Raw genomic sequence first — 25,205 nt, forward strand, 5'->3', positions numbered from 1 at the left:
ACCCAGGGTATGAACAATATTCAAAAAAGGATAATCCCAAAACAAGGCTAAGAAGGTCGTCCAAACAAACTAAGGGTTTTATACCCAAAGAAGTTGTTTGGAATTCGACTAAGAAGCCCGGACGACAAGTTGCAAAAATGATATAGCTAACTAAAGAAAGGAGGTAGCTACTGCAAGGGAAACCAAGGCAAACCCTACCTCAAGGGGTGTCAAACCAAGGAAACCCAAAGCACCTATATAAAGGTTGAAGAGCAACCTCCTCCAAACAAAGGTTGAAAAACTACCTCCAAACAAAGGTTGAAAAACAACCTCCAAATACAAGACATCATACAAACAGAGCAAGGATTAAAACATTAAAGACTTAAAAGCTGCCTAGACGGCAGCCCAAGAGTTTAAAGTGTTTTTAAAATAAAAATTGCAGGAAAGCAACTAAAAAAGTGTCAAAAGGCCATAGCTAAAGTCATTCACAAAAGTTACAAGGCCCACAGGTCGGACCAACAAAACACCAATAGCAAGATATAAAAAAAAGAAACATTATAAGGGATCCAAGTTCGTCCCAGTAGCAACATCCTTAGGAGGAGAAGGAGGCATGGTCGAGATCGGGGTGACATTGACAACTCCATCTGGCCCATTCAAAATCTCTAGGTCTGGCTCGGGCTCAGGAGGGACCACCTCGGCAGAAGGAGCCGCAGTAGTAGAAGCTGAGGAAGCCTTAGGTGGTGGCACAAGAAGAGGGCCCTCATCATCATCGTCAGGGGCAGGCACAATCTTACCGTCCTCTACCACATTTTCCATGCTAAATAAAGAGAGGTCGACCTCGGGAGAAAGAACCTGAACCTGGGCCTTCAGATTTTCATACATATCGGTCATACTACCCACCATATGTCCTTGAAGCTCGGCATAATCATCTTGGGCAGATTGAAGCCTCTCATTAGTTTCCAACAGCTCGCCATATGTCCGAGTATAGCTCTCCTTATACTTTTTAGCAGTCTCCTCGGCTAGGTTAGCAGCTGCCTTCGCCACAATAGCGCTATCCTTCTCTTTCTCTACATCAATCTCCAACTTAGCAACCTTGGCGTCCAGCTCGTCCTTCAAACCCTTCACCCTGTCATATTCAACCTTAGTATCCTCCAAAAAGGCCTTGGTAGCATAAACAGGGGACTCCCGGATAACCCGAGATATAGTTGCACCAAGATTAGCCATCTGAATACTGTTGCTCGATATGAAATCGAGATGATGCAGGATGGAGACATCGTCCAAAGGAACTTTACCATAAGGAGCAATCAACTCAGTGGCAAAAGCCACACCATCAAACTCTTTCTCATTCAAATTATAATTTCCAACAATCTTTGGTTTCTTGGGAGGGGGACCAGCAGCAGTAGGAGAGGAGGCAGCACCCGAGCTCGAATAAGGCAGGTCAGAGGAGGCCAGCCGAACTCGCGGGGTCGGGATGATCTTTCTCGGCTCCTGAGACTCAATTACCAGCTTCTTTGGAGGAATCTGCCCTGAAGAATCCTCCTCTGAAGTCTTCCCTGATAAGTTCTGGGTAGCCACTGCCTTCTTTACCTTGCGAAACATTTTTATTGAATCAAAAGAAGACACTATCTCTAAAAAGAAGCCAGAAAAACAGTTACATAGCAGAAAAAAGGACAAGATCACAAGTAATAAAACTTTCTATAAGAAAGAGATCGGATGCTACCTAATTCAGACTGGAGAAGGGAAGGATCTCCTAGAAATCTTTTTGTGTCCAAATGAGGAGGCTTCTCCCAATGCTTCTCTAAAACACCCACAAAGGCCTGTTCTACTTCATCTACACTCTCCTAAGGATACTTAAGGACTATAGGGTCTTTTTGCCACCATAAAGAAAAGGTTGGCTCATCATTTTTATCCAGAAAGAAAAGGTGAGCACCCTCAACAGCTCGGACTTTAAAATAGTAGTTCTTAAAGTCACGAAAAGAGTCATCAAACATTGAAAATACTTTCTTCCCCTGGGTAGCTCAGAACGAGATCCAAGAAGCATTCTTCTTGGCCACCCCGGGTTTGGACAACATAAATAGGTAGAGAAAAAGGGACAAGACAGGTCGGACACCCAGTTCTTAGCACAATAACTGAAAAATTTTTATGAAAGCCCAAGAGTTTGAATAAAGCTGGGACGGGGCTACATTACAGTTCTACAACACTTCAGTCTCAAACACAGTAAAGGGAAGGGTAATTCCTAAGTGGCTGAAGAAATAGTCATAAGCATAGAAGAAAGGACGTTCTACCCGAGTTAAAGGATGGAAACTAACCCTCTCCTTAGGATCGGGTGACACCAGTTCGTAATTCTTCTCGTCATCCCTACTACTACAGATTTTATGGAACCTCCTAAGCTTCTCACGGTACTCAGGGTCGGCTACAGTAACACACATTAGGACTATGGAATCTAACCAATCGGCCATACTAGCAGGGACCTTTGTGGACATCTCAACAATATTCCTACGAAAAAACATATAGAAACTATAGCTACAGCAAGAAAATATAAATGGTCACTACCAAACAACTCGGACAACAACAGTAAAAGAAAAAACAACCAACAAAGCAACAAGTATGGCAGCAAAAGGGCACCCCAAGATTCACACAAAGCAAAGAAATCAACACCAAAAGCCAGAGGCACCCTTTAGAGGCAACAACACAGAACGCAGAAAGAGAAATGTTGCAAAAAAACAACAAAACCCTAGACTTCTCAAACAAAGTAAACATCGGGAGGTAGTGCCAGAAGCCTAAGCACCTACATTTCTGAAGCAAATAGAAATAAAAGGATCGCAACTTTGAAGAAACAAAGGAATCCAGAAATCACCCGAAAGCTTCAACCTTTTTCAAAAAGAAGCACCGCAAATTTCAAAACTTTGTACAAAAAGAAGACATGCAAGAGTAAAGCGCAAAGGAGGGCTACAAATAAAATATGTAAAACAAAAGGTGTGAAGCAAAAGCACCAACCTGCAGAAGAAGACGAGCGAGCAAGCAGCAAGCCACGAACAAACTCCCCTAAGAGACGGAAACTCCGAAAATCCAAGAAAGAAACAATCTTGGAGTGCTGGAGGCAGTCGGAAGATGAACAAAATGAAGCTTCTTTTCACTGAGTAAACGAAACGGAGGAAAGCAAGAAACTGAAAGCAAAAGTCTAAATCCTTTCAATTTCAAATTAAGCGAGGGAATGGAACAGCAAAAAGAATTAAAAGCCCTATCAAAAGGAATTAAATAGCGCATGCGTATTCCCAAGGAGGTAAACCCCTCGAGGAATAAACGCAGCGATAAAGGAACGAAGACAAAAAATGCTCTGTATTTAAAAATAGTGCAAAATTGGCGAATGAAGGAACAGACCGGACAAAAGATGCTTGAGCACGACTTCTCCAAAGAGATCGAGGCTCAGAAAGCACGATCTCATGGAAAGGTCCGAGCTCAAGTAGGGGCACTGTTCATACCCTGGACCGAGCTGTTAAGACTGGGTTGGACGAAGCCAAAGCGACCAACCTCTTGTAAGGTTGGTCGTCACTGATCTCTCCCTAAAAGAGCTCGGCCAAATCACCATAGAGGCCCAAGAAGGCCCAAAACAAAGGATCACCGCTCACTAGAAGGCGGATGACCAAAAGATAAAGATATCCTCCCTAAAAGATAAGATAAGATAACCAGCTTATCTCAAAGGAAGGTTATCAATTATTACTATAAATACACTAGAGCACCCAGGTATAACTCATACTCCAATTCTACTAAAAACCTGCCTAAAGCCCGTGCTGACTTAAGCATCGGAGTCTCTTGCAGGTACCACCCCCCTCCGGTGATGAGGACAGGCAGCGCCTCCCATCTCAATAAGTCGAACACGGCAGTTCTAGTCAGGCTAGAAGATCTCGTCCGAGATCGACCTCCCAGTTTCAGGTAAACCTCGGAACACTACCACACAGAACTTTACGCTTAAGTTTATAAATCAGAGATGGTGAGGTATTACGACCTTTAAAAGTAAAAATGAGTACATAGGCATATATGAAAAGAAATTTAACTAGGAGCCTGAAAGAAAAGTTGAACAAAAAGAAACTCGAGATTCGCATCACACTCAAAACGACTAAGCATATAAGAACAGATAACACTAGTTAGTGGATTTTTATGATTCTCTTTCTTCTTTTCCAAGGAAGAATCTAGGCCTCATGTTTATGCACTATTTCCTAGGATAATTCTCTACCACTCATATTTTTACCATGTGGTAAACATACTCCTAATCCTAGTAGGATACACCTAAGCTTATTAATCCTTATCCTTTTTCTCTCTTCTAACCAAACTCTCTCTGTCTTTCTCTCTCTCTCTCTCTCTCTCTCTCTCTCTACACTTATTCAGTAATTAATTTTTACCTTAGATAATTATCCATGACAATTAGGATAAGATCGATTACTAATCATGACTAGGATAATTTATTACCATCTTATCTATTTTACCTTAGAAAACTACTCATAGTCATTAGGGATAAGACCTACAACTAAGCCATGACTAGGATGTGATTAGAATCATTAAATTACCTTCTTTTCCATATTTACCTTAGGTGATCATCTCTAGACTTTAGGATAAGATCAACTAGTAGGATATGATTGGATAGTGACTAAGCACAATTTATACCATCTTATCCACTCTTGTTCTCCGCAATGAAGTACTTCTTTCTACCACTTCATTAATCACTCTCCACACTACACTAAGCATATTTAGCAAGTGAGAAAGAAAAAAAATTAGAGAGAAAGAGAGAAAGTAAGGCTGAAGCCTTGAAAAAAGAAAAGAGTAATCTTGTGTTGATTCCATACACCTTCATTTCACTAAATCAAGGAGCATTCCACCACTCTTTCAAGAATCAAGATTTCTAGTTTGATCCTCCATTTTTCTTCTTTCTTTTTTTTTTTCGAAAATCCAATAAGATAATCATCCTTAGAAACCTCAAGGAGCATGGTTGGAGGCTAGCATTTCAAGGGCTAGAAGGAGTTGCGTCTTGAATCCTCTATTGCTTTAAAGTCTCGGCCATAAGTCTTTTTTTTCATTAATTATCAAGTTATCCTTATTTTAGAAATCTAGTATTTCTAACGTGTTCTAGAGTGAACAACAAGGCTAAGGGGATATTATTATTTGACTTTTATGTTTGATGATTGATGTCTATATGTTTTTGTTGAAAGAGAATGATGCATAAATTGTATGTATATTGATTATGTGATTAATTGCATTCATGATTGAGAATGAATGCTACTTGAGAACATGAGGGCTATGCCCAATTATATATATTTGGCCGAACATTAAAATGCACTTGGGTTGAAGCTTTATAATTTTAAAAGACACCAAGATATAACATAAGTGAATGATTAGAAGAATGAAAAAGGAAAGAGATAAGTAAAAGAGGTTTAAACCTAGAGTTTAAGTCTAGGGAGAATATATGAAGAGTAACACTTAGGAAGGTTAGATAAATAATAGGGTTAATCTTGTAAGTGATAGAGTTTAGGATAAAAAGCATTAAGTAGGAGTCCTAAGGTTAGGAAATGAAATAATACATAAGCTATCTAGGTTTAATTTAGAATAAAAAGAGAAGGATGAGTCTAGAAAAGGATCTTAGTAAAAGATAAAGGATAAGGAGATAAAAATTAGGATAAGAATTCAAAGATCTATAAGAAAGGTAACACTTTAGGTTACGAGAAAATTAGGTATTAATAAAATGATTAGCGTTAATAAGATAAAATTAGAGTGAAGCTAATAACTTGGTTAGTAATTAACACTAGGATAAATAATAATGATGCTTAGGAGAAGTGAGATCTAAATTAGTCAATAAGTAAGTCCTGGGGATAAAAAAGTCTTTATGAAAAGGTATAACGATAAAATAGTAGAGAGTCACTTCTAGGTTGACTAAGAATATAAAAGACCTAAGAAACTTAATGAAAGCTTGGGCAACATGGTATCAGAGGATGTGAAGCTAAGAGTAGAGAATCTCTTGAGCTATACCAAGATAGTGTACAGGTGAGCAAGATGAGCAAAAGACCGTTGCACTGTGCCCCCAAAGAGAAGAAAAAGACCTAAGATTGCGAGTTGGCCACCTGGTAGCGCTGTGTTATAGACCGCTAGCCACTGAGTGTGGGGACGCCCACTTAAGAATTACTCAATAGGGATGGTGATACGTAACGCCCATTGAGCTGTTTTTCAGTGCGAAAAAATATTCTGAAATGGCGATCAGGTGTTTGTTTTAGTATTTGACATGGCGATCACTTACCCTTTTTTATGATGCGCACCGGCTGAAAAAATCATATCTGGGACTTGTGTCCACGGGTAATGTCAGGAGTAGGTAGAAAACTAACACATGAGCTCATGACCTACAATAGGATGAGGCATGCATCATACCTGTTTGCACATTTCTATATGATTGATTGTGTGTGTTTTTTAATTTCTACTTGTGCTTTATAATGTGTTTGTTCTTTCTTTGTTTGTGCCTTTATCAACTGCGGAAATGAAAACTTAGTAGGAAACACCACTAGTTCCCATGAAACTTAGGTTAGCACAAGAAACCTCTTTATTCTGCATTATCTCCTTGTTGGGAACCTTTGGTTCTCACCCCCTTTTTTCTCCCAAACCATAGATGGGATCGGGAGTCATCTTCTTTGAGTATCCTCTACTTTTCCGCTATGATGATCCCTCGTTGGGCAGCACTTTCCTATGGGGTGAGCTGATTACGTGGATGTAAATGCTCCCGGAACGATCTTTCTCTCATCCATTCTTTTTTAGGAGTTTGATCTTGATTCTCTTTACGACTTTTTACTATCTGATTTACATCCTGGCGATCTTCATCCTTCTTTTTTGCCACAACGCTTCTATCAGATAGAGCCAGAGCCAGAGACGCCTCTTGACACTCCATCTAGATCTTGATTAGTTTAACCCTGCACCTGAGCCTTTGACACCGGTGGAGCCTGTGCCGAACTATCAACCCTTGGAGCTGATGGATGCTCAAATCGGTTCCTATGGAGAGGACGTCTTATTGATCTAGTGTGACAGCTTTGTGTCAACTCCTTCTGATGAAACACTACCTGATACTACTACATCTTGGGAGGACACGATTATCATTGACCTGACTTCGAGTCCGTAGAAGTTTGCTGCATCGGAGGAGCATAGCTAGATAGTAGTATAGGATATTTCCCTCGCTTTTAGTATATTTTATGAGGGAATAGGATCTTTTGTATTAGTATCCCGACTCCAGTCTAGGGTGGCTTTTGCGAAGCTGGAGTTCGGTGCTTAGTATATATATATATATATATTATGTAGTCTATGACAAACTGTACAAAACTCAGCCCTTGAGCTTATCTATGTGACATATCTATCTGTGTATTCCATTTTTATTTTATAATTACATTATTCGCCTATTATCCTAGACAATACAGAAATAATCCAGTACAACTTATGCTTAAACTCGCGCATTTAGCCCACACTACAGGCTCATATTAATATAAATACTATAGAGTTTAGAGTCTTAGGGTTTAACAAGAGAGTAACACCTGACGACTGGCATTGGTCATGACATGCCGAAAATTGGGTCGTTACAGTAAATCTGCTGCTAAAGTTCACACTTATTTTCCTCGTTGTCCCTCCAATTATTAGCGACGAATTTACCGTCGGAAAAGGAAATCCTTCGGTAATTATTTAACATGACGAACCCTACACCAAAATCTTCGGTGAATCTACTGATGCGTGAGCATCTTATACCCTTTTTCTTAGTATTTTTCAATGGTTTTTAGTTAGATTCTATTTAATTTTGCTTGATTTTGGTGCTAAAATCTCCTTTGGATGCTACTTTGAGTTGTTTTGGTATTTTTTTATAATTTCAGGTGAAATCCGGAGCAATTTGGCAGAGTTTGGAGCAAAAAGGAAGAAAGCGTGCAGCACCATCCCTGTGCGCTGAACGCCCAGCTGGCGTTTAGCGCCATCAAGGGATCAAACCAGTGTGCCACCACCCCCCTTAGGGCGTTTAACGTCCATTCATGGCGTTAAACGCCAGCACCAGGCCAGATTTCCCTCTTTGGAGCTTCTCAAGTGGATTTAGCATTTATTAGTTATAATTTATTTTCTTTTTGTATTTTTTATTTAAAATTAATACTTTTTAGTTTTAGGGTTTTATTATTTTCTATTTTTATTTTCATTTATTATTAGGCTAGTATTTAAAGGAAAAGATCACTTAGGTTAGGATCTTCTTCCTTCCGCACTTTTCATAACCCTATTTTTTCTGTAAGTATGAGCAACTAAATATCTCGGTTAAGGTTAGGAGTTCTGTTTATTTCTATGGATTAGAACTATTATCCTTCTATTTTAATTAATATTTTGATTCAATTCTAAGAATTATTTTCGTTCTTAATCTTATGAATTTGGGTGGAACGGGAGTATGACCCTTATTCTACTTGTGTTCTTGTGATTCTCGGGTGAGTTATCTCGCTTGAACTACAGCTTAAAAACAAATTCCTCCTAAATTGCTAATTACATGAGCTAATTAAGATATGTGACATATAATCCTAATAGTCTTGGGTAAGTAGGGTTTCTTTGTGGCCATAAACTAGTTTTTTAATTTAACTCTCTAATCGGAATTAAGTGACCACGGGAGTGGCGGTTAACGAAGGTTAGAGAAAACTAAATCCCTAAGGAATTAGGGTTTAGTTATTTATAGTTTGCCATAGAATGAATATTCATTGTTAAAGTAGTTGGTAAGACATTTTAATCCGGAAAAGTAAACATCTCCGAGACCTTAACTGTTTTTTCTTATTGTTTTTACACAAAACTGTTTATTGCTTTCTTTATTCTCTTGTCTACTATTTATGCATTTTTACCATCAACAACCCCATTTCTGATTTGCCTAACTAAGTCCAGCCAGACAACTATTACTTGCTCAGTCCGACAATCCTCGTAGGATCGACCCTCACTCACTTGAGGTATTACTTGGATGACCCAGTGCACTTGCCGGTTAAGTTGTGCGAAATTCTAATTCACGCACCAAGTTTTTGGCGCCGTTGACGGGGATTATTTGTGATTGACAACTACCAGTTGTCGTGTTGCTTAGATTTCTATTAGTTTTGTTTATTTACTTTTTCTTTTAATTTTTTATTTTTAAATTTTATTAATTTTACCTTAATTTTCGAATTTTGCTCTATTTATTTTCTCTTAATTTTTTATTTTAAGTTTGGTGTCTCTTTAGTATTTTTCTTTTTTATTTTTTTTTGAAAATAGTAGTGTTTTTCCCTTTTTAGTGTTCAAAATTTTTTGTCAATTTTTTTAGTATTTTCGAAATTTTCAGTTCAGTTGTTTGCTTTATTTTATTTTATTTCTTTTTTTTTTTACATAGGATACCTCACTTGAAATTTTCTATACTCTGACATAGAGACTCTCACTTTTTCTTTGCTTCTCCATTTGTGTGTGTAGAAACAGGGGTAGTTCATTATGGATCTAAATGGGAATACACAACTTAGAAGAACCCTGGGTTCTTACACAGCCCCTGCTCTTCATTTCTATGGAAGAAGCATTAGTGTACCCCCTATTAGAGCAGATGATTTTGAGCTCAACCCACAGCTGATCATACTAGTACAACAAAATTGTCAGTTTCAGGGACTCCTACACGAAGATCCTAATATGTTCATCTCTAACTTTCTGCCGATCTGTGATATTGTGAAGACCAATGGAATGGATCCTGTAGTCTACAGGCTGATGCTCTTTCCATTTGCTGTGAGGGATCAAGCAAAGGAATTGCTTGAGGGTCAACCCAAGGAGAGCTTGAACACCTGGGACACGGTTGTCAACAAGTTCCTAAACAAGTTCTTTCCCCCGTAGAGGTTGACAAAGCTGAGGACAGACGTAAAGACCTTTAGGCAGGAAGAGAACGAGTCCCTCTATGATGCTTGGGAAAGGTATAAGTTGATGCTCGGGAAATGCCCTTCTTATATGTTCTCAGATCGGGTTAAGATAGACATCTTCTATGAAGGACTCTCTGAGATGACCAAGAAGTCATTTGATCATTCTGCAGGTGGTTCTCTGCACATGAAGAAGACGTCCAAAGAGGCAACTGGGCTCATTGAGATGGTTGCTAATAACCAGTACTTATACTCATCTGAGAGGACTCCAAGTAGGAAAGGAGCTCAAGAAGTAGAGATTGTAGAGGAACTTTGTGCTCAGAACAAACTTATAATTCAACAAATGAGTCTCCATGCTCAACAACTGAATAGCATGCAGAGAGCAAACACAAAAATTCAGGGCGCCATCCCTTGCAATATAAATGACGGCTACCCTCAAGGTGGAACCTACAATAATGCTTAGTGTGTACCTGAATAGATCAATTATATGGAAAGTTCCCCTAGAAGTCCCAAGGATGTTACCAACTCATAGAGCGCTAACAATGGGTCAAAAGAACAACACAGAATACTCTTAATTTGGCATTCATTGTTACAGAAATTGCAAACAATCAACAAAGCTTTATGCGGGATACCCAAGCCTCCCTTAAGAACCTAGAGATCCAATTGAACTAGACAAAACAACAAATGTCTGAGCAAATAAAAGAATGCCAAGCAATTCAACTAAGGAGCGGCAAAACATTGGGCACTCAGCATCAGAATAAGGAGGAGCAGAATGGGGGAGAGCCACCAGAGAGTAATTTTATAGAAATAAAGAAAGCCATAAAGGGCACTGAACACCCAAAGAGGAGTGAAATGGACGTTGCACATCCAGGAAGGAGCAAAGTGGGCACTGAATGCCCAGGGAGGGGAGCACTAGGCGTCAATGAAAATTTAAAGAATGTTCCCCCCCTCCCTAGGAACTCTGACGACTTCTTTCCAATCACTCTGGATGCTCATCCTACACTACCCAAGGCTCCAGAATACAAGGCCAAGCTACCATAGCCACAGAAGCTTCAAAAAGTAGAGAAGGACAAACAATTCTCCAAGTTTTTGGAAGTCTTCCTGAAGCTTGAGATAAATATTCTTTTTGCAGAGGCCCTTGAACAAATGCCTCTATATGCTAAGATCATGAAGAAAATACTGAATAACAAGAGGGATTGGAAGGAAGTAGAGACAGTGGTGCTTACTAAGGAGTGTAGTGCAGTCATTCAGAGGAATCTTCCCGAGAAACTACAAGACCCCGGGAGCTTTATAATTCCCTGTACCATTGAAAACACTCTTATTCGGAAGCCCTTATGTGATCTAGGAGCAAATATCAACCTCATGTCGCTATCATTGATGAGGAAGCTCCAAATTGAGGAATTAAAGCGTACACACATCTGTCTCCAGTTAGCTTACCGTTCTATCAAGTTCTCGTTCGAAGTGGTGGAAGACTTACTTGTGAAAGTAGGGTCTTTTATATTCCCTACTGAATTTATAATATTGGATATGGAAGAGGACAAGAACGCTTCCATCATTTTTGGAAGACCGTTCTTAGCCACTGATAAACCGCTATTTTATGATTTATTTTGTATTGAATTGAGCGGATGGTGCACGAAATTACAATCACACTTTTGCAACTCCGCACAACTAACCAGCAAGTGCACTGGGTCGTCCAAGTAATACCTTACGTGAGTAAGGGTCGATCCCACGGAGATTGTCGGCTTGAAGCAAGCTATGGTTATCTTGTAACTCTTAGTCAAGATATCAATAATTCTCAGATTTGATTGTAAAAAGAAAAAGAACATGAAATAAATACTTGTTATGCAGTAATGAAGAACATGTTGAGGCTTTGGAGATGCTTTGTCCTCTGAATCTCCGCTTTCCTACTATCTTCTTCTTCATGCACGCAAGGCTCCTTCCATGGCAAGCTTTATGTTGGACATCACCGTTGTCAATGGCTACTTCCCGTCCTCTCAGTGAAAATGTTCCAAATGCGCTGTCACCGCACGGCTAATCATCTGTCGGTTCTCGATCATGTCGGAATAGGATCCATTGATCCTTTTGCGTCTGTCACACGCCCAACAATCGCGAGTTTGAAGCTCGTCACAGTCATCCCTTCCCAGATCCTACTCAGAATACCACAGACAAGGTTTAGACGTTCCGGATCTCAGGAATGGCCGCCAATAATTCTAGCTTATACCATGAAGACTCTGATCTGAATCATAAGGCTAAGAGATATGCATTCAATCTAGGGTAGAACGGAGGTGATTGTCAGGCACGCGTTCATAGGTAAGAATGATGATGAGTGTCATGGATCATCACATTCATCAAGTTGAAGTGCAAATGAATATCTTAGAATAGAAGCAAGCGTGATAGAATGGAAAATAGTAGTAATTGCATTAATTCATGAAGAACAGCAGAGCTCCTCACCCCCAACAATGGGGTTTAGAGACTCATGCCATAGAGAATACAATAAGAAACGTGTAAAGTGTCATGAGGTACAATATGAATCACGGAAAGTAGTATTTATAGTAAACTAGTGACCTAGGGTTACAGAAAATGAGTAAGCTAGGGTGTTTATTGTAAAATTTCACTTCCGGGGCCCACTTGGTGTGTGCTTGGGCTGAGCATTGAAGCTTTCATGTGTAGAGACATTTTTTGGAGTTAAACGCCAGCTTTTATGCCAGTTTGGGCGTTTAACTCCAGCTTTTGTGCCAGTTCTGGAGTTAAACGCCAGAATTCTTGAGCTGACTTGGAACTCCTGTTTGGGCCATCAAATCTCGGGTAAAGCATAGACTATTATACATTGCTGGAAAGCCCAAGATGTCTACTTTCCAACGCAATTGAGAGAGCGCCAATTGAGCTTCGGTAGCTCCAAAAAATCCACTTCGAGTGCAGGGAGGTCAGAATCCAACAGCATCTGCAGTCCTTTTTCAGCCTCTGAATCAGATTTTTGCTTAGGTCCCTCAATTTCAGCCAGAAAATACCTGAAATCACAGAAAAACACACAAAATCATAATAAAGCCCAGAAAAGTGATTTTTATTTAAAAACTAATAAAAATATAATAAAAACTAACTAAAATGTACTAAAAACATACTAAAAACAATGCCAAAAAGCGTATAAATTATCCGCTCATCAGAGGATTTTATCCATTATTCTCACACTTATGCATATAATTCGAATGTTTTACATTTTCCTTCCTAATATTGTGCTATGATTGAAAACGTGCTTCTTTGGCCTTAAATTTGCTAATTTGTAATCCTCTCTTATTACCATTCGATGCCGTAATATGTGCGTTCAGTGTTTTCAGGTTTTATAGGGCAGGAATGGCTTAGAGGGTGAAAGCAGAAAGCATGCAAAAGTGAAAGGAACACAAGAAATCAAGTATTTTTGAATCTGGTAGCAACGCGCACGCATGGGCGATGCGTATGCATGACCAGTGCAAGAGGCAAGCGACGCGTATGCGTGGATGACGCGTACGAACCAGGAAATTGTTCAAGCGACGCGTACGCATGACGAGCGTCACGTGCTGCAATTTACAGAAAACGCTGGAGGCAATTTCTGGGCTGCTTTGGACCCAGTTTCAGGACCAAAAATACTGATTAGAGGCTATAGAGTGGAGCTGGATACTTTGGGAATCAATCATTCACACATTCATTCACAACTTTAGCTTTTAGATGTAGTTTTCTAGAGAGAGAGGCTCTCTCCTCTCTCTAGGTTTTAGGATTTTTTAGGTTTAGCCTTTCTCAAATTCATATTTCTACTTTACTTTAATTAAATTTCTCTTCTACTTTCATTTGTTCTAGTACTTTAGTTTGTCTACTTCTATCATTGATTCCCTTATGTTGCCAATTTAGTTTATGAATTCTTCTTGTTTCCTTTAATCCTATTAATGCAATTTATGTTTCCATGTTTATGATTGCTTTCTTTACTTTGTTGTTATTGTTTCCTCTTGCAATTTTTAGTCTTAGATTTTGCTATGCTTTGTTAGGTTTCCATGCTTTTATTTTGTGCCTACAAAATATTTGATAAAATGCTTGATTCGATTTTAATTTAGATTTTTACGTTCTTAACTTGGATTGATCAATTAGAGAGTCTTGAGTTATCAAAATTCATTTGTTGATTGGTGATTGAGACTTGCTAGTTGGCTTAGGCTTAACTAAATCTAATCTTTGATTAGGACTTGTGAATTTAAGTTGATTTTGCTCACTTGACTTTCCTTCAGTGTTAGAGGTTAACTAAGTGAAAGCAAAAGTCAATTACCATCACAATTGATGATGATAATGAGGATAGGAATTCTAATTCTCAATCCTTGCTAGGACTTTTCTTAGTTGTTATTTTATTTCCTTGTTATTTTACATTACTTGTTCCTTATTTCAAAACCCAAAAAAAAATACTTTTCCATAACCAATTATAAGCATACTTCCCTACAATTCCTTGAGAGACGACCCGAGGTTTAAATACTTCAGTTTATTTTTATTGGGTTCGTATTGTGACAAAAAATTTAAACATTGACTGAGGTTTAGTTGTCGGTTTAGAACTATACTTGCAACGCGATAATTTTTGTAAAAATCTTTACCGACATTTTTCCTCCGTCAAAATTTTGGCACCGTTGCCGGGGAATTGCAAATGTGTGCCTTATTATTGGTTATTGTGAATATTGTTAATATTTTTGCCTTTTCATTTCTTTGTTAGTTGCTTCGAGTTTAGGAGTTTATATTCATTATTTCTTATTAGTTTTTGTTTTTATTTTCTTTTGTTACTATGAATTCTCACCCCTTTGGCTATGAGTGTGGTTACAATTATGTTATAGGAAGTGGAAATTACAATGAAAGCTTGCATCAAGGATGGGACAACCAAAGATGGGAGGAGCCACAAGGATTTGATCAACCCTCTTGGCAACAACATCCTCCGATGCACTATGAACAAGAACCACTATTTGATGCGTACCAAGACAATGGTTATGGTGGACCTCTTCGTGACAAACAACAACCCCTACCATATACCTATGAACCCCCTCCTTAATATAGCCCTCAACCACCATACTCACAAACCTCGTTTTACCAAACATCTTCATATGTTCCTAACCAATATCCACTATACCAAGAATCTTATGAGCCATATGATCTATACATAGAGCCACCCCAGTTCCAATCCAATTACTCCCAAGAACCACCACCTCAATATACACCACCTCCAATGTATGAAAATTTTTAACCACAAGATGAATTTTCTTTTCCACCACAACCTTCCATAAGAGAATGTCAATATCCATCAATTGAAGAGCACTACGATCCTACTTATGATAGCCAAGTGGAACAAGAGCCAATGGATCATCTCAAGGAAGCAATGGATTAACTTCAAGCAACCATCCGTCAAAAGTTTGACCCATGGGACTCATGCAACAAACAAAGCATTTCCACGGATGAATGTGTTGTGCAACAAGTGGAAAAGATGGAGAGTGTTGAACCGCCACACTCTTATTATGATGAACCATTCTCTTAACATGAACCTTTCTTCCCAAGCAATAAACCCTCATATCCACTCCACTCTCCAATGAATGACACTTTTGGTGTTCTTCTTCAAGAGCAAAGAGAGATGCAGTGGACGACATTAGAGTTCATAGCTACCTTGACTGAGGTAGTAGATAATTTAGCTTCACTGCACGTCAACACTCAAGGCACTCCCATGGCTACATGTGGAGAATCTAATGAAGAACGTAGCATAAAGGAGAGAATAAGAATGCTAGTGGAAAGTGAGGAATGTGGCTTTGTATTGGAACAATTGTTGGAAGCCATAATTGATGAAGAGGAAGAAGTAGTTGAAGACTTAGGAGATGCTGAACCTCCATGGGAATCTAGAGTTGTAGAGTATTCCTCCAAGAAGCTTGAAATTGATGTTGACGAGGGTAGTGCACAACCTCTAAGGCATATTCCCTATGAAGAATTGGATGGGATAGTTCAAGAGGCAAGTTCCCTTGGTGATAATGATCATGAATCAAGCCATCCTAGTTATAAATCTACATCCACAAGTGAAATCCTTGAGTTGGAAGAACCTTCTCCCGATGAAATTGAAAGCAACATTGGGGTAGATTTCTCTCAATCTCATATTTATTATTTGAGTGACGGAGAAGAGTTGGGTGAACTTGGTGAGAAAGAGCTTGAAAGTGAAGAATCCTTTCAAAAGGTGGAAGTCCTTCGGCAAGGTTGGACAGGAGTTGAGTATGCTTTGTCAAGATCGTTGGAGACTTCTCTACCTAGGTTGACATCTAATCCTTCATTTGAGTGGGTAAAACTTATCTCTATTCACTTTACTGTCTCACTTGAGTATGGTATTCTTGAGACAGATGGCCAACTTAGGAGGCTTTGTGGAATGAAGCGTAAGAGAAGAATGTTTAGTGGTTGGAGTTGCAAATCAGGGCTCGTCAAGGTTGAGATATCAAGAGCTAGATGCAAGGGTAAGACTAGTGATCATTTGGTTGGATCTAAGAGAAGAGTTTGGTACTTTATTGAGAATTCGGATTGCTTGCCACCCAGTTGGAACAATGATGATCCACTCAAAGACGGGTGTAGAAACAAGATTTGGGATCCCGGCATACAAGAGGATCAACTTTGGCAGCTCAAAGCTTGTGAAGAACTTCATCAAGGCTTGGTGAATTCACTTGGAATTGTCGAAGCTTATTGGAAGTCCAGCGTTGGTGGAAGTTTCAAGATGAGTTCAAGCACAAGCCACCATGACAGTGAGCTCACTAAATGGCCAACTTAAGGACTTTAACTAAAAGTGCTAGGTGGGAGATACCCCACCATGGTAAATTCTTTCTAATTTCCTTTTTGTTTAGATTAGTAATAAGTTGTATTTTCATTTTCAGTTATGTTTATTTCATTTAATTTATGGTTTAATTGTTTATTAATTTCTGGAGTGGCTAAAAAAAGGTTTTCACGCGTGCACGTGACCGACGCGTACGCGTCGATGCCCAAACTAGGGTAATGCCCAAACCGTGCTTGACGGCGCGACAGCACGGTCTGGACAGAGAGTTGTGCCAGAACCGCGCTGGTAGGTGCCAGGCACAAAACCAAACCCACGCGTGTGCGTCACTGATGCGTACGCATCATTTGCGTTTTTCACCATCCATGCGTAGGTGTGGACGACGCGTACGCGTCGACTCAAAATTTTGATTGCCTAGTACTATGAACAGAGAGTTGGGCTGGAATCATGCTGGAACCGTGCGTCTAGCACGACGAGTAGTCACGTGTATGCGTGATAGACGCTTACGCGTCATCTTTCATTTTGGGCCATCCACGCGTACGCGTGGATGACGCTCACGCGTCGCATGCCTGTTTCTGTTTTCACGCGGACACGTGTATGCGCACGCGTCACGTTCGCGCCTTGCTTATGCCTTTCTTCTTCTTTCTTTCTCCTTTCTTCTTCTTTCTTCTTCCCTGCTTACATTCTTCTTCTCTCACTTTTCAAAAGTTCACTTATCATTTTTCTTATCCTTCATTCTCCTTTACAAATTGCATTTACATACTTTCATTCATTGCATTTTAACTTTGTGCATGTTTTTATTTTCTTTTTTAGATTCACCATTTTTCCATTAGTGTTGTATTTTCTACCCCACTGTTGACTATTTCTTCCATTATTCTGATGCTTAGTGACTTGTTTTATATTGTTGGGTGCTATTATTTATAGGTCAATGCTAATCTTTTTTGACACTTGTATTTCTTGTGCATTGATATGAACTTATGTTGTCTTTCATGACCCACTCTCTCTCCCTCATTGTTGCAATTCTTGCACTATTGATATGCCATCTGCTTGTATTATTTTCTCACTTGCATGTTGTAGCTACCATGTAGTTGAGACCCTCATTATTATTTGGCAATAACCCACATATATTTTATTCCTTTTCATATCTTTATTTATGGGTTCTTCTTATTCCTTTTTCTCTTCTTTCAGGATGGCCATCTAGAAGGGAAACGAAAAACTTCTAAATGGGACGAACAACAAGCCGCTTTGCACAATCTTTTGAAGAAAGCGCATCAGTTGTAGCAGCCCACCTACTTGCACTTCTTTGCATGCACCGAGGATGGTGCAATCTTTAAGTGTGGGGAGGTCGATACCAACTTCCGTGGGTTAGTTACTTTCTTTCCAACACCAATGTTTAATTTCCCTTGCTAGTTAATTTTTGTATTGCATAATAGATTGCATGTGTAGTTAGTTGCTTGCATTTATGCCCTACTTGGTTGAAGTAATATTTTCTTTTTCAAGAAACTTTTTAGAGCATTTCACTAATTTGAATTAAACTTTTTGTTGAACTTGCTTGAAGAAATTTATTTTGGAACATGGTTTTAGAGCTCGAACACACAAAACCAGTGAGATTTTGAGCCTATTTGATTGGTTGCATATTATCAACCAATATTTTATTTTGGTGTGTGTTGTTCTCTCTAAAATTATGATCTTTGCCTTGCTTAATTCTATATTTCCATTATTTGATGTATGCATGCACTTATATGATTGTGGCTTTTGTTTCACTAAGCTTACATACCCATATGGCCTTACCTTTTTCATTATCCTTTGCAAACTAATGTTGAGCCTTTTTAACCCCATTTATTCTTTACTTTAGCTCATCACTAACTCTAAGCGAAAAACAATAATGTCCTTCATTTGAATCCTTGGTTAGTTTAGACTAGTGAGAGTGCTCATGATTTAAGTGTGGGGAAGTTGGGTTTGAAAATATTTGGTTTGGGAATTGAGTATGTTAGACTCTTTTGTGACAATGTGAAAAGAATGTTAAGGATATGTTCATGCATTCAATACCTTAATCATATGCATTGAGAAAAACAAAAAAAAAGAAAAATAAAAAGAAAGAAAAAGAACAAAAAAGAGCAAATAATAAAAAGGGTACAAAATGCCCTAAAGTAAATGGTGATAGCAATGCATATGAGTTGTACTCAAGTTCAGATGCATGAATATGTGGGAAACATGGTTAATAGATAGTTAGATTTTGTATGTTTTACATGGATTGTCTTAGGTTAGGTGGAGAGTTTAGGTTGATCAAGGATTCAGATTTTAGTCCACTTGACCAAATACATTCCTACCTTGACCCTAACCCCATTACAACCCTTAAAAGACCTCTTGATATGTGTATTTGTGCATTAAACTTTTGTTGATTGATGGAAGAAGAGCAAGTCTTAGAAAGTAAGGTTAGTAGAGAATTGAGAGAATCGAACCTTAAACACTTGAGTGAGTAGAGTGTATACACTTCCGGTGAGGGTTCGATGCTCGATTCTTTGTTCCCGGCTTTCATGAGCTATCTTCTTTTGCAAGTCTATTTGTACTTCATTTTATGATTTGAATTAATGGAATCCAGTTCATATTTGTTCTTGGAGAATTTGATTTACTTTTATCCAAGTAGGTAGAAACATTTTGCATTTAGTTGCATTCATATAAATAGGTTGCATTTCATAATTTCTACCATTCCTCTTCACTCTTTTGGTTCTCTTGAGCTTAGCATGAGGACATGCTAATGTTTAAGTGTGGAGATAACGATAAACCGCTATTTTACGGTTTATTTTGTATTGAATTAAGCGGATTTTATCCATTATTCTCACACTTATGCATATAATTCACATGTTTTATATTTTCATATCTAATATTGTGCTATGATTGAAAACATGCTTCTTTGGCCTTAAATTTGCTAATTTTTAATCCTCTCTTATTACCATTCGATGCCGCAATATGTGTGTTCAGTGTTTTCAGGTTTTATAGGGCAGGAATGGCTTAGAGGATGGAAAGAAAGCATGCAAAAGTGGAAGGAACACAAGAAATCAAGTATTTCAGAATCTAGTAGCGACGCGCACGCATGGGCGACGCGTACGCGTGACCAGTGCAAAAGGCAAGCAACGTGTACGCGTGACTAGGAAATTGTTCAAGCGATGCATACGCGTGACGAGCGTCACGTGATGTAATTTACAGAAAATGCTGAGGGCGATTTCTGGGCTGCTTTGGACCCAGTTTCAAGCCCAAAAATACTGATTAGAGGCTACATAGTGTACCTGGATGGGGGGATCAATCATTCACACATTCATTCACAACTTTAGGTTTTAGATGTAGTTTTCTAGAGAGAAAGGCTCTCTCCTCTCTCTAGGTTTTAGGGTTTTTTAGGTTTAGCCTTTCTCAAATTCATATTTCTACTTTACTTTAATTCAATTTCTCTTCTACTTTCATTTGTTCTAGTACTTTGGTTTGTCTACTTCTATCATTGATTCCTTTATGTTTCCAATTTAGTTTATGAATTCTTTTTGTTTCCTTTAATACCTATTAATGCAATTTATGTTTCAATGTTTATGATTGCTTTCTTTACTTTGTTGTTATTGTTTCCTCTTACAATTGTTAGTCTTAGATTTTGCTATGCTTTGTTAGTTTTCCATGCTTTTATTTTGTGCCAACAAAGTGTTTGATAAAATGCTTGGTTGAATTTTAATTTAGATTTTTACGTTCTTAACTTGGATTGATCAATTAGAGACTCTTGAGTTATCAAAATTCATTTGTTGATTGGTGATTGAGACTTACTAGTTGGCTTAAGCTTCACTAAATCTAATCTTTGATTAGGACTTGTGAACTTAAGTTGATTTTGCTCACTTGACTTTCCTTCAGTGTTAGAAGTTAACTAAGTGAAAGCAAAAGGCAATTACCATCATAATTGATGATGATAATGAGGATAGGAATTCCAATTCTCAATCCTTCCTAGGACTTTTCTTAGTTGTTATTTAATTTCCTTGTTATTTTACATTACTTGTTCCTTATTTCAAAACCCAAAAAAATACTTTTTCATAACCAATTATAGGCATACTTTCCTGCAATTCCTTGAGAGATGATCCGAGATTTAAATACTTCGGTTTAATTTTTATTGGGTTTGTATTGTGACAAACAATTTAAACATTGATTGAGGTTAATTGTCGGTTTAGAACTATACTTGCAATGTAATAATTTTTGTGAAAATCTTTACCGACATTTTTCCTCCATCGGCCACGGGACGAGCTCTTGTAGGCATACAGAAGGGTGAAGTAAAAATAAGAGTCAATAAGGAAGAGATTATGTTAAACGTGTTGGAGGCCTTGCAACATCCAGATGATTCTGAAAGATGCATGGGGATTGACATCATTGAACCACTAGTTGAAGAAGTGTTTGAAGCTGGAAAGCTTGAAGATAATTTGGATACCTCCCATGAAGACACTCTGTCGGAAGTCGATGAACCAATCCCTCAGTAGGAGAGGATTTGCACGCCCAGCACTGAGGAAGGAACCCCAAAACTAGAGTTAAAGCCGCTGCCCCCCCTCCTTGAAGTATGCATTCCTGGGTGACAAAGACACTTATCCAGTGATCATAAGTTTTGCCCTGAAATAGAAGGAAGAGGAGGCACTGATCCAGGTGCTTAAAAGTCATAGAACAGCTCTTAGATGGACCATTAGTGACTTAAAAGGGATTAGTCCAACCAAATGTATGCACAAGATCGTGTTAGAGGATGATGCTAAACCAGTTGTGCAACAACAAAGGCGACTGAATCCAACCAGGAAAGAGGTTGTCCAGAAGGAAGTTATGAAGCTTTGGAAAGCCGGAATCATTTACCCTATCTCGGATAGCCCATGGGTAAGTCTAGTACAAGTGGTACCCAAGAAAGGGAGGATGACAGTAATTCATAATGAGAAGAATGAACTTATTCCTACAAGGACTGTCACAGGAAGGCGCATGTGCATTGACTATACGAGACTCAATAACGCCACCAGGAAGGATCACTTTCTCCGACCCTTCATTGACCAAATGCTTGAGAGGCTAGTAGGCCATGCATTCTATTTTCATTTTCTCAGATATGGTTGAAAAGTTCATTGAGTATCTTCTAACCAAGCAGGATTCTAAACTAAGATTGATCAGGTGGGTACTACTTCTTCAGAAATTTGTCATTGAGATTAGAGACAGAAAAGGATCACAGAACCAAGTGGCTGATCATCTGTCCAGGATTGAGCCTGAAAGAGGGATGCCACCCCCACTGCTGTGACTAAGACCTTCCCAGATGAGTACCTCTTTATAATTCAGAAGGCCCCCTGGTTTGCAGACATTGCAAACTATAAGGCCATGAGGTTCATTCCCAAGGAGTACACCAAGCAAAAAGTTAGAAAGCTTTTACATGATGCCAAATACTACTTGTGGGATGAAGCCTACCTTTTCAAGAGATGCTCAGATAGGATGATTAGGCATTGTGTCTCAGAGGAGGAAGCACAGCAAACCCTATGGCATTGTCACGGTTCTGAGTATGGAGGCCACTTTGGGGGAGAAAGAACAGCCACCAAGGTACTTCAAAACGGGTTCTACTGGACAACCCTCTTCAGAGACTCACGGCAATTTGTAAGAATTGACAAGTGTCAAAGAGCCAGAAATCTTCCTCACAATCATGAAATGCCACAACAAGGGATTCTGGAGATTGAGATATTCGACGTATAGGGAATTGATTTTATGGGACCTTTTCCACCCTCATTCTCAAACACTTACATCTTGGTGGTAGTAGATTATGTATCCAAATGGGTGGAGGCAATCGCATCACCCACTAATGACACCAGAGTTATGCTGAACTTCTTGCAGAAATATATATTCAGCAGGTTTGGTGTCCCAAAGACACTTATCAGTGATGGAGGCAGCCACTTTTGTAATAAATAGCTGGACTCACTGCTGCAAAGGTATAGAGTCCATCATAAGGTGGCAACTCCCTATCACCCACAGACAAGTGGACAGACTAAGGTCTCAAACAGAACTCAAGAGGATCTTAGAGAAGACAGTGAGTACCTCAAGGAAGGACTGGACAAGGGGACTTGATGATGCTCTCTGGGCGTACAGAACAGCTTTCAAAACCCCTATTGGAATGTTTCCATCCTAGTTAGTCTATGGTAAAGCTTGTCATTTGCCAATGGAGTTGGAGCATAGAGTGTATTAGGCAACAAAGTTCCTGAACTTTGATGCCAAAGTTGTAGGAGAGAAAAGGTTGCTCCAGCTGAATGAGCTTGATGAGTTCAGACACTCTGCTTATGAGAATGCCAAGCTCTACAAGGAGAAAGCTAAAAAGTGGCATGACAAGAAGATAGCTTCAAGAGTATTTGAGCCTAGCCAAAAGGTATTACTATTCAATTCTTGGCTCAAACTCTTTCCTGGGAAGCTCAAGTTAAGATGGTCAGGACCCTTTGTGATTACTGGAGTATCACCCTATGGTCATGTGGAACTTCAAAATAGGAAATTAGACAACAAATTCATAGTCAATGGCCAAAGGGTAAAACATGATCTTGGAGATGAGATTGATCGCCATAGATCCACCCATCTGCTAACATAGCATATCTAAATGTCAAGCTAATGATAGTAAAGAAGCACTTGTTAGGAGGTAACCCAACTATAAGCATCCTTTATTATTAGGCTAGTATTTAAAGGAAAAGATCACTTAGGTTAGGATCTTCTTCCTTTCGCACTTTTCATAACCCTGTTTTTTCTGTAAGTATGAGCAACTAAATATCTCGGTTAAGGTTAGGAGTTCTGTTTATTTCTATGGATTAGAACTATTATCCTTCTATTTTAATTAATATTTTGATTCAATTCTAAGAATTGTTTTCGTTCTTAATCTTATGAATTTGGGTGGAACGGGAATATGACCCTTATTCTACTTGTGTTCTTGTGATTCTCGGGTGAGTTATCTCGCTTGAACTACAGCTTAAAAACAAATTCCTCCTAAACTGCTAATTACATGAGCTAATTAAGATATGTGGCATATAATCCTAATAGTCTTGGGTAAGTAGGGTTTCTTTGTGGCCATAAACTAGTTTTTTAACTTAACTCTCTAATCGGAATTAAGTGACCACGGGAGTGGCGGTTAACGAAGGTTAGAGAAAACTAAATCACTAAGGGATTAGGGTTTAGTTATTTATAGTTTTCCATAGAATGAATATTCATTGTTAAAGTAGTTGGTAAGACATTTTAATCCGGAAAAGTAAACATCTCGAGACCTTAACTGTTTTTTCTTATTGTTTTTACACAAAACTGTTTATTGCTTTCTTTATTCTCTTGTCTACTATTTATGCATTTTTACCATCAACAACCCCATTTCTGATTTGCCTAACTAAGTCCAGCCAAACAACTATTACTTGCTCAGTCCGACAATCCTCGTAGGATCGACCTTCACTCACTTGAGGTATTACTTGGATGACCCGGTGCACTTGCCAGTTAAGTTGTGCAAAATTCTAATTCATGCACCAAGTTTTTGGCGCCGTTGACGGGGATTGTTTGTGATTGACAACTACCAGTTGTCGTGTTGCTTAGATTTCTATTAGTTTTGTTTATTTACTTTTTCTTTTAATTTTTGATTTTTAAATTTTATTAATTTTACCTTAATTTTCGAATTTTGCTCTATTTATTTTCTCTTAATTTTTTATTTTAAGTTTGTTGTCTCTTTAGTATTTTTCTTTTTTATTTTTTTTTTGAAAATAGTAGTGTTTTTCCCTTTTTAGTGTTCAAAATTTTTTGTCAATTTTTTTAGTATTTTCGAAATTTTCAGTTCAGTTGTTTGCTTTATTTTATTTTATTTCTTTTTTTTTTACATAGGATACCTCACTTGAAATTTTCTATACTCTGACATAGAGACTCTCACTTTTTCTTTGCTTCTCCATTTGTGTGTGTAGAAATAGGGGTAGTTCATTATGGATCTAAATGGGAATACACAACTTAGAAGAACCCTGGGTTCTTACACAGCCCCTGCTCTTCATTTCCATGGAAGGAGCATTAGTGTACCCCCTATTAGAGCAGATGATTTTGAGCTCAACCCACAGCTGATCATACTAGTACAACAAAATTGTCAGTTTCAGGGACTCCTACACGAAGATCCTAATATGTTCATATCTAACTTTCTGCCGATCTGTGATATTGTGAAGACCAATGGAATGGACCTTGTAGTCTACAGGCTGATGCTCTTTCCATTTGCTGTGAGGGATCAAGCAAAGGAATTACTTGAGGGTCAACCCAAGGAGAGCTTGAACACCTGGGACACGGTTGTCAACAAGTTCCTAAACAAGTTCTTTCCCCCGTAGAGGTTGACAAAGCTGAGGACAGACGTATAGACCTTTAGGCAGGAAGAGAACAAGTCCCTCTATGATGCTTGGGAAAGGTATAAGTTGATGCTCAGGAAATGCCCTTCTTATATGTTCTCAGATCGGGTTAAGATAGACATCTTCTATGAAGGACTCTCTGAGATGACCAAGAAGTCATTTGATCATTCTGCAGGTGGTTTT

At 38.7% G+C, this 25,205-nt stretch overlaps 1 protein-coding gene across 1 annotated transcript; it reads left to right on the top strand.

The window, feature by feature from the left end:
- The first annotated feature begins 24,617 nt into the window (after nucleotides 1–24,617).
- On the top strand, nucleotides 24,618–25,004 carry LOC148553960 (uncharacterized). Its single transcript, XM_088494931.1, has one exon. It carries the CDS (start codon nucleotides 24,618–24,620, stop codon nucleotides 25,002–25,004), a length of 387 nt encoding a protein of 128 aa, XP_088351057.1.
- Nucleotides 25,005–25,205: the final 201 nt, after the last annotated feature.

This window comes from Arachis ipaensis, chromosome B7, assembly GCF_059453495.1.
Source record: "Arachis ipaensis isolate K30076 ecotype BB chromosome B7, ASM5945349v1, whole genome shotgun sequence".
NCBI lineage: Eukaryota > Viridiplantae > Streptophyta > Magnoliopsida > Fabales > Fabaceae > Arachis > Arachis ipaensis.

What these genes read in the sequence shown, in the direction of transcription:
- LOC148553960 (XM_088494931.1), top strand. Translation starts at nt 24,618, where the DNA reads ATGGATCTAAATGGGAATACACAACTTAGAAGAACCCTGGGTTCTTAC.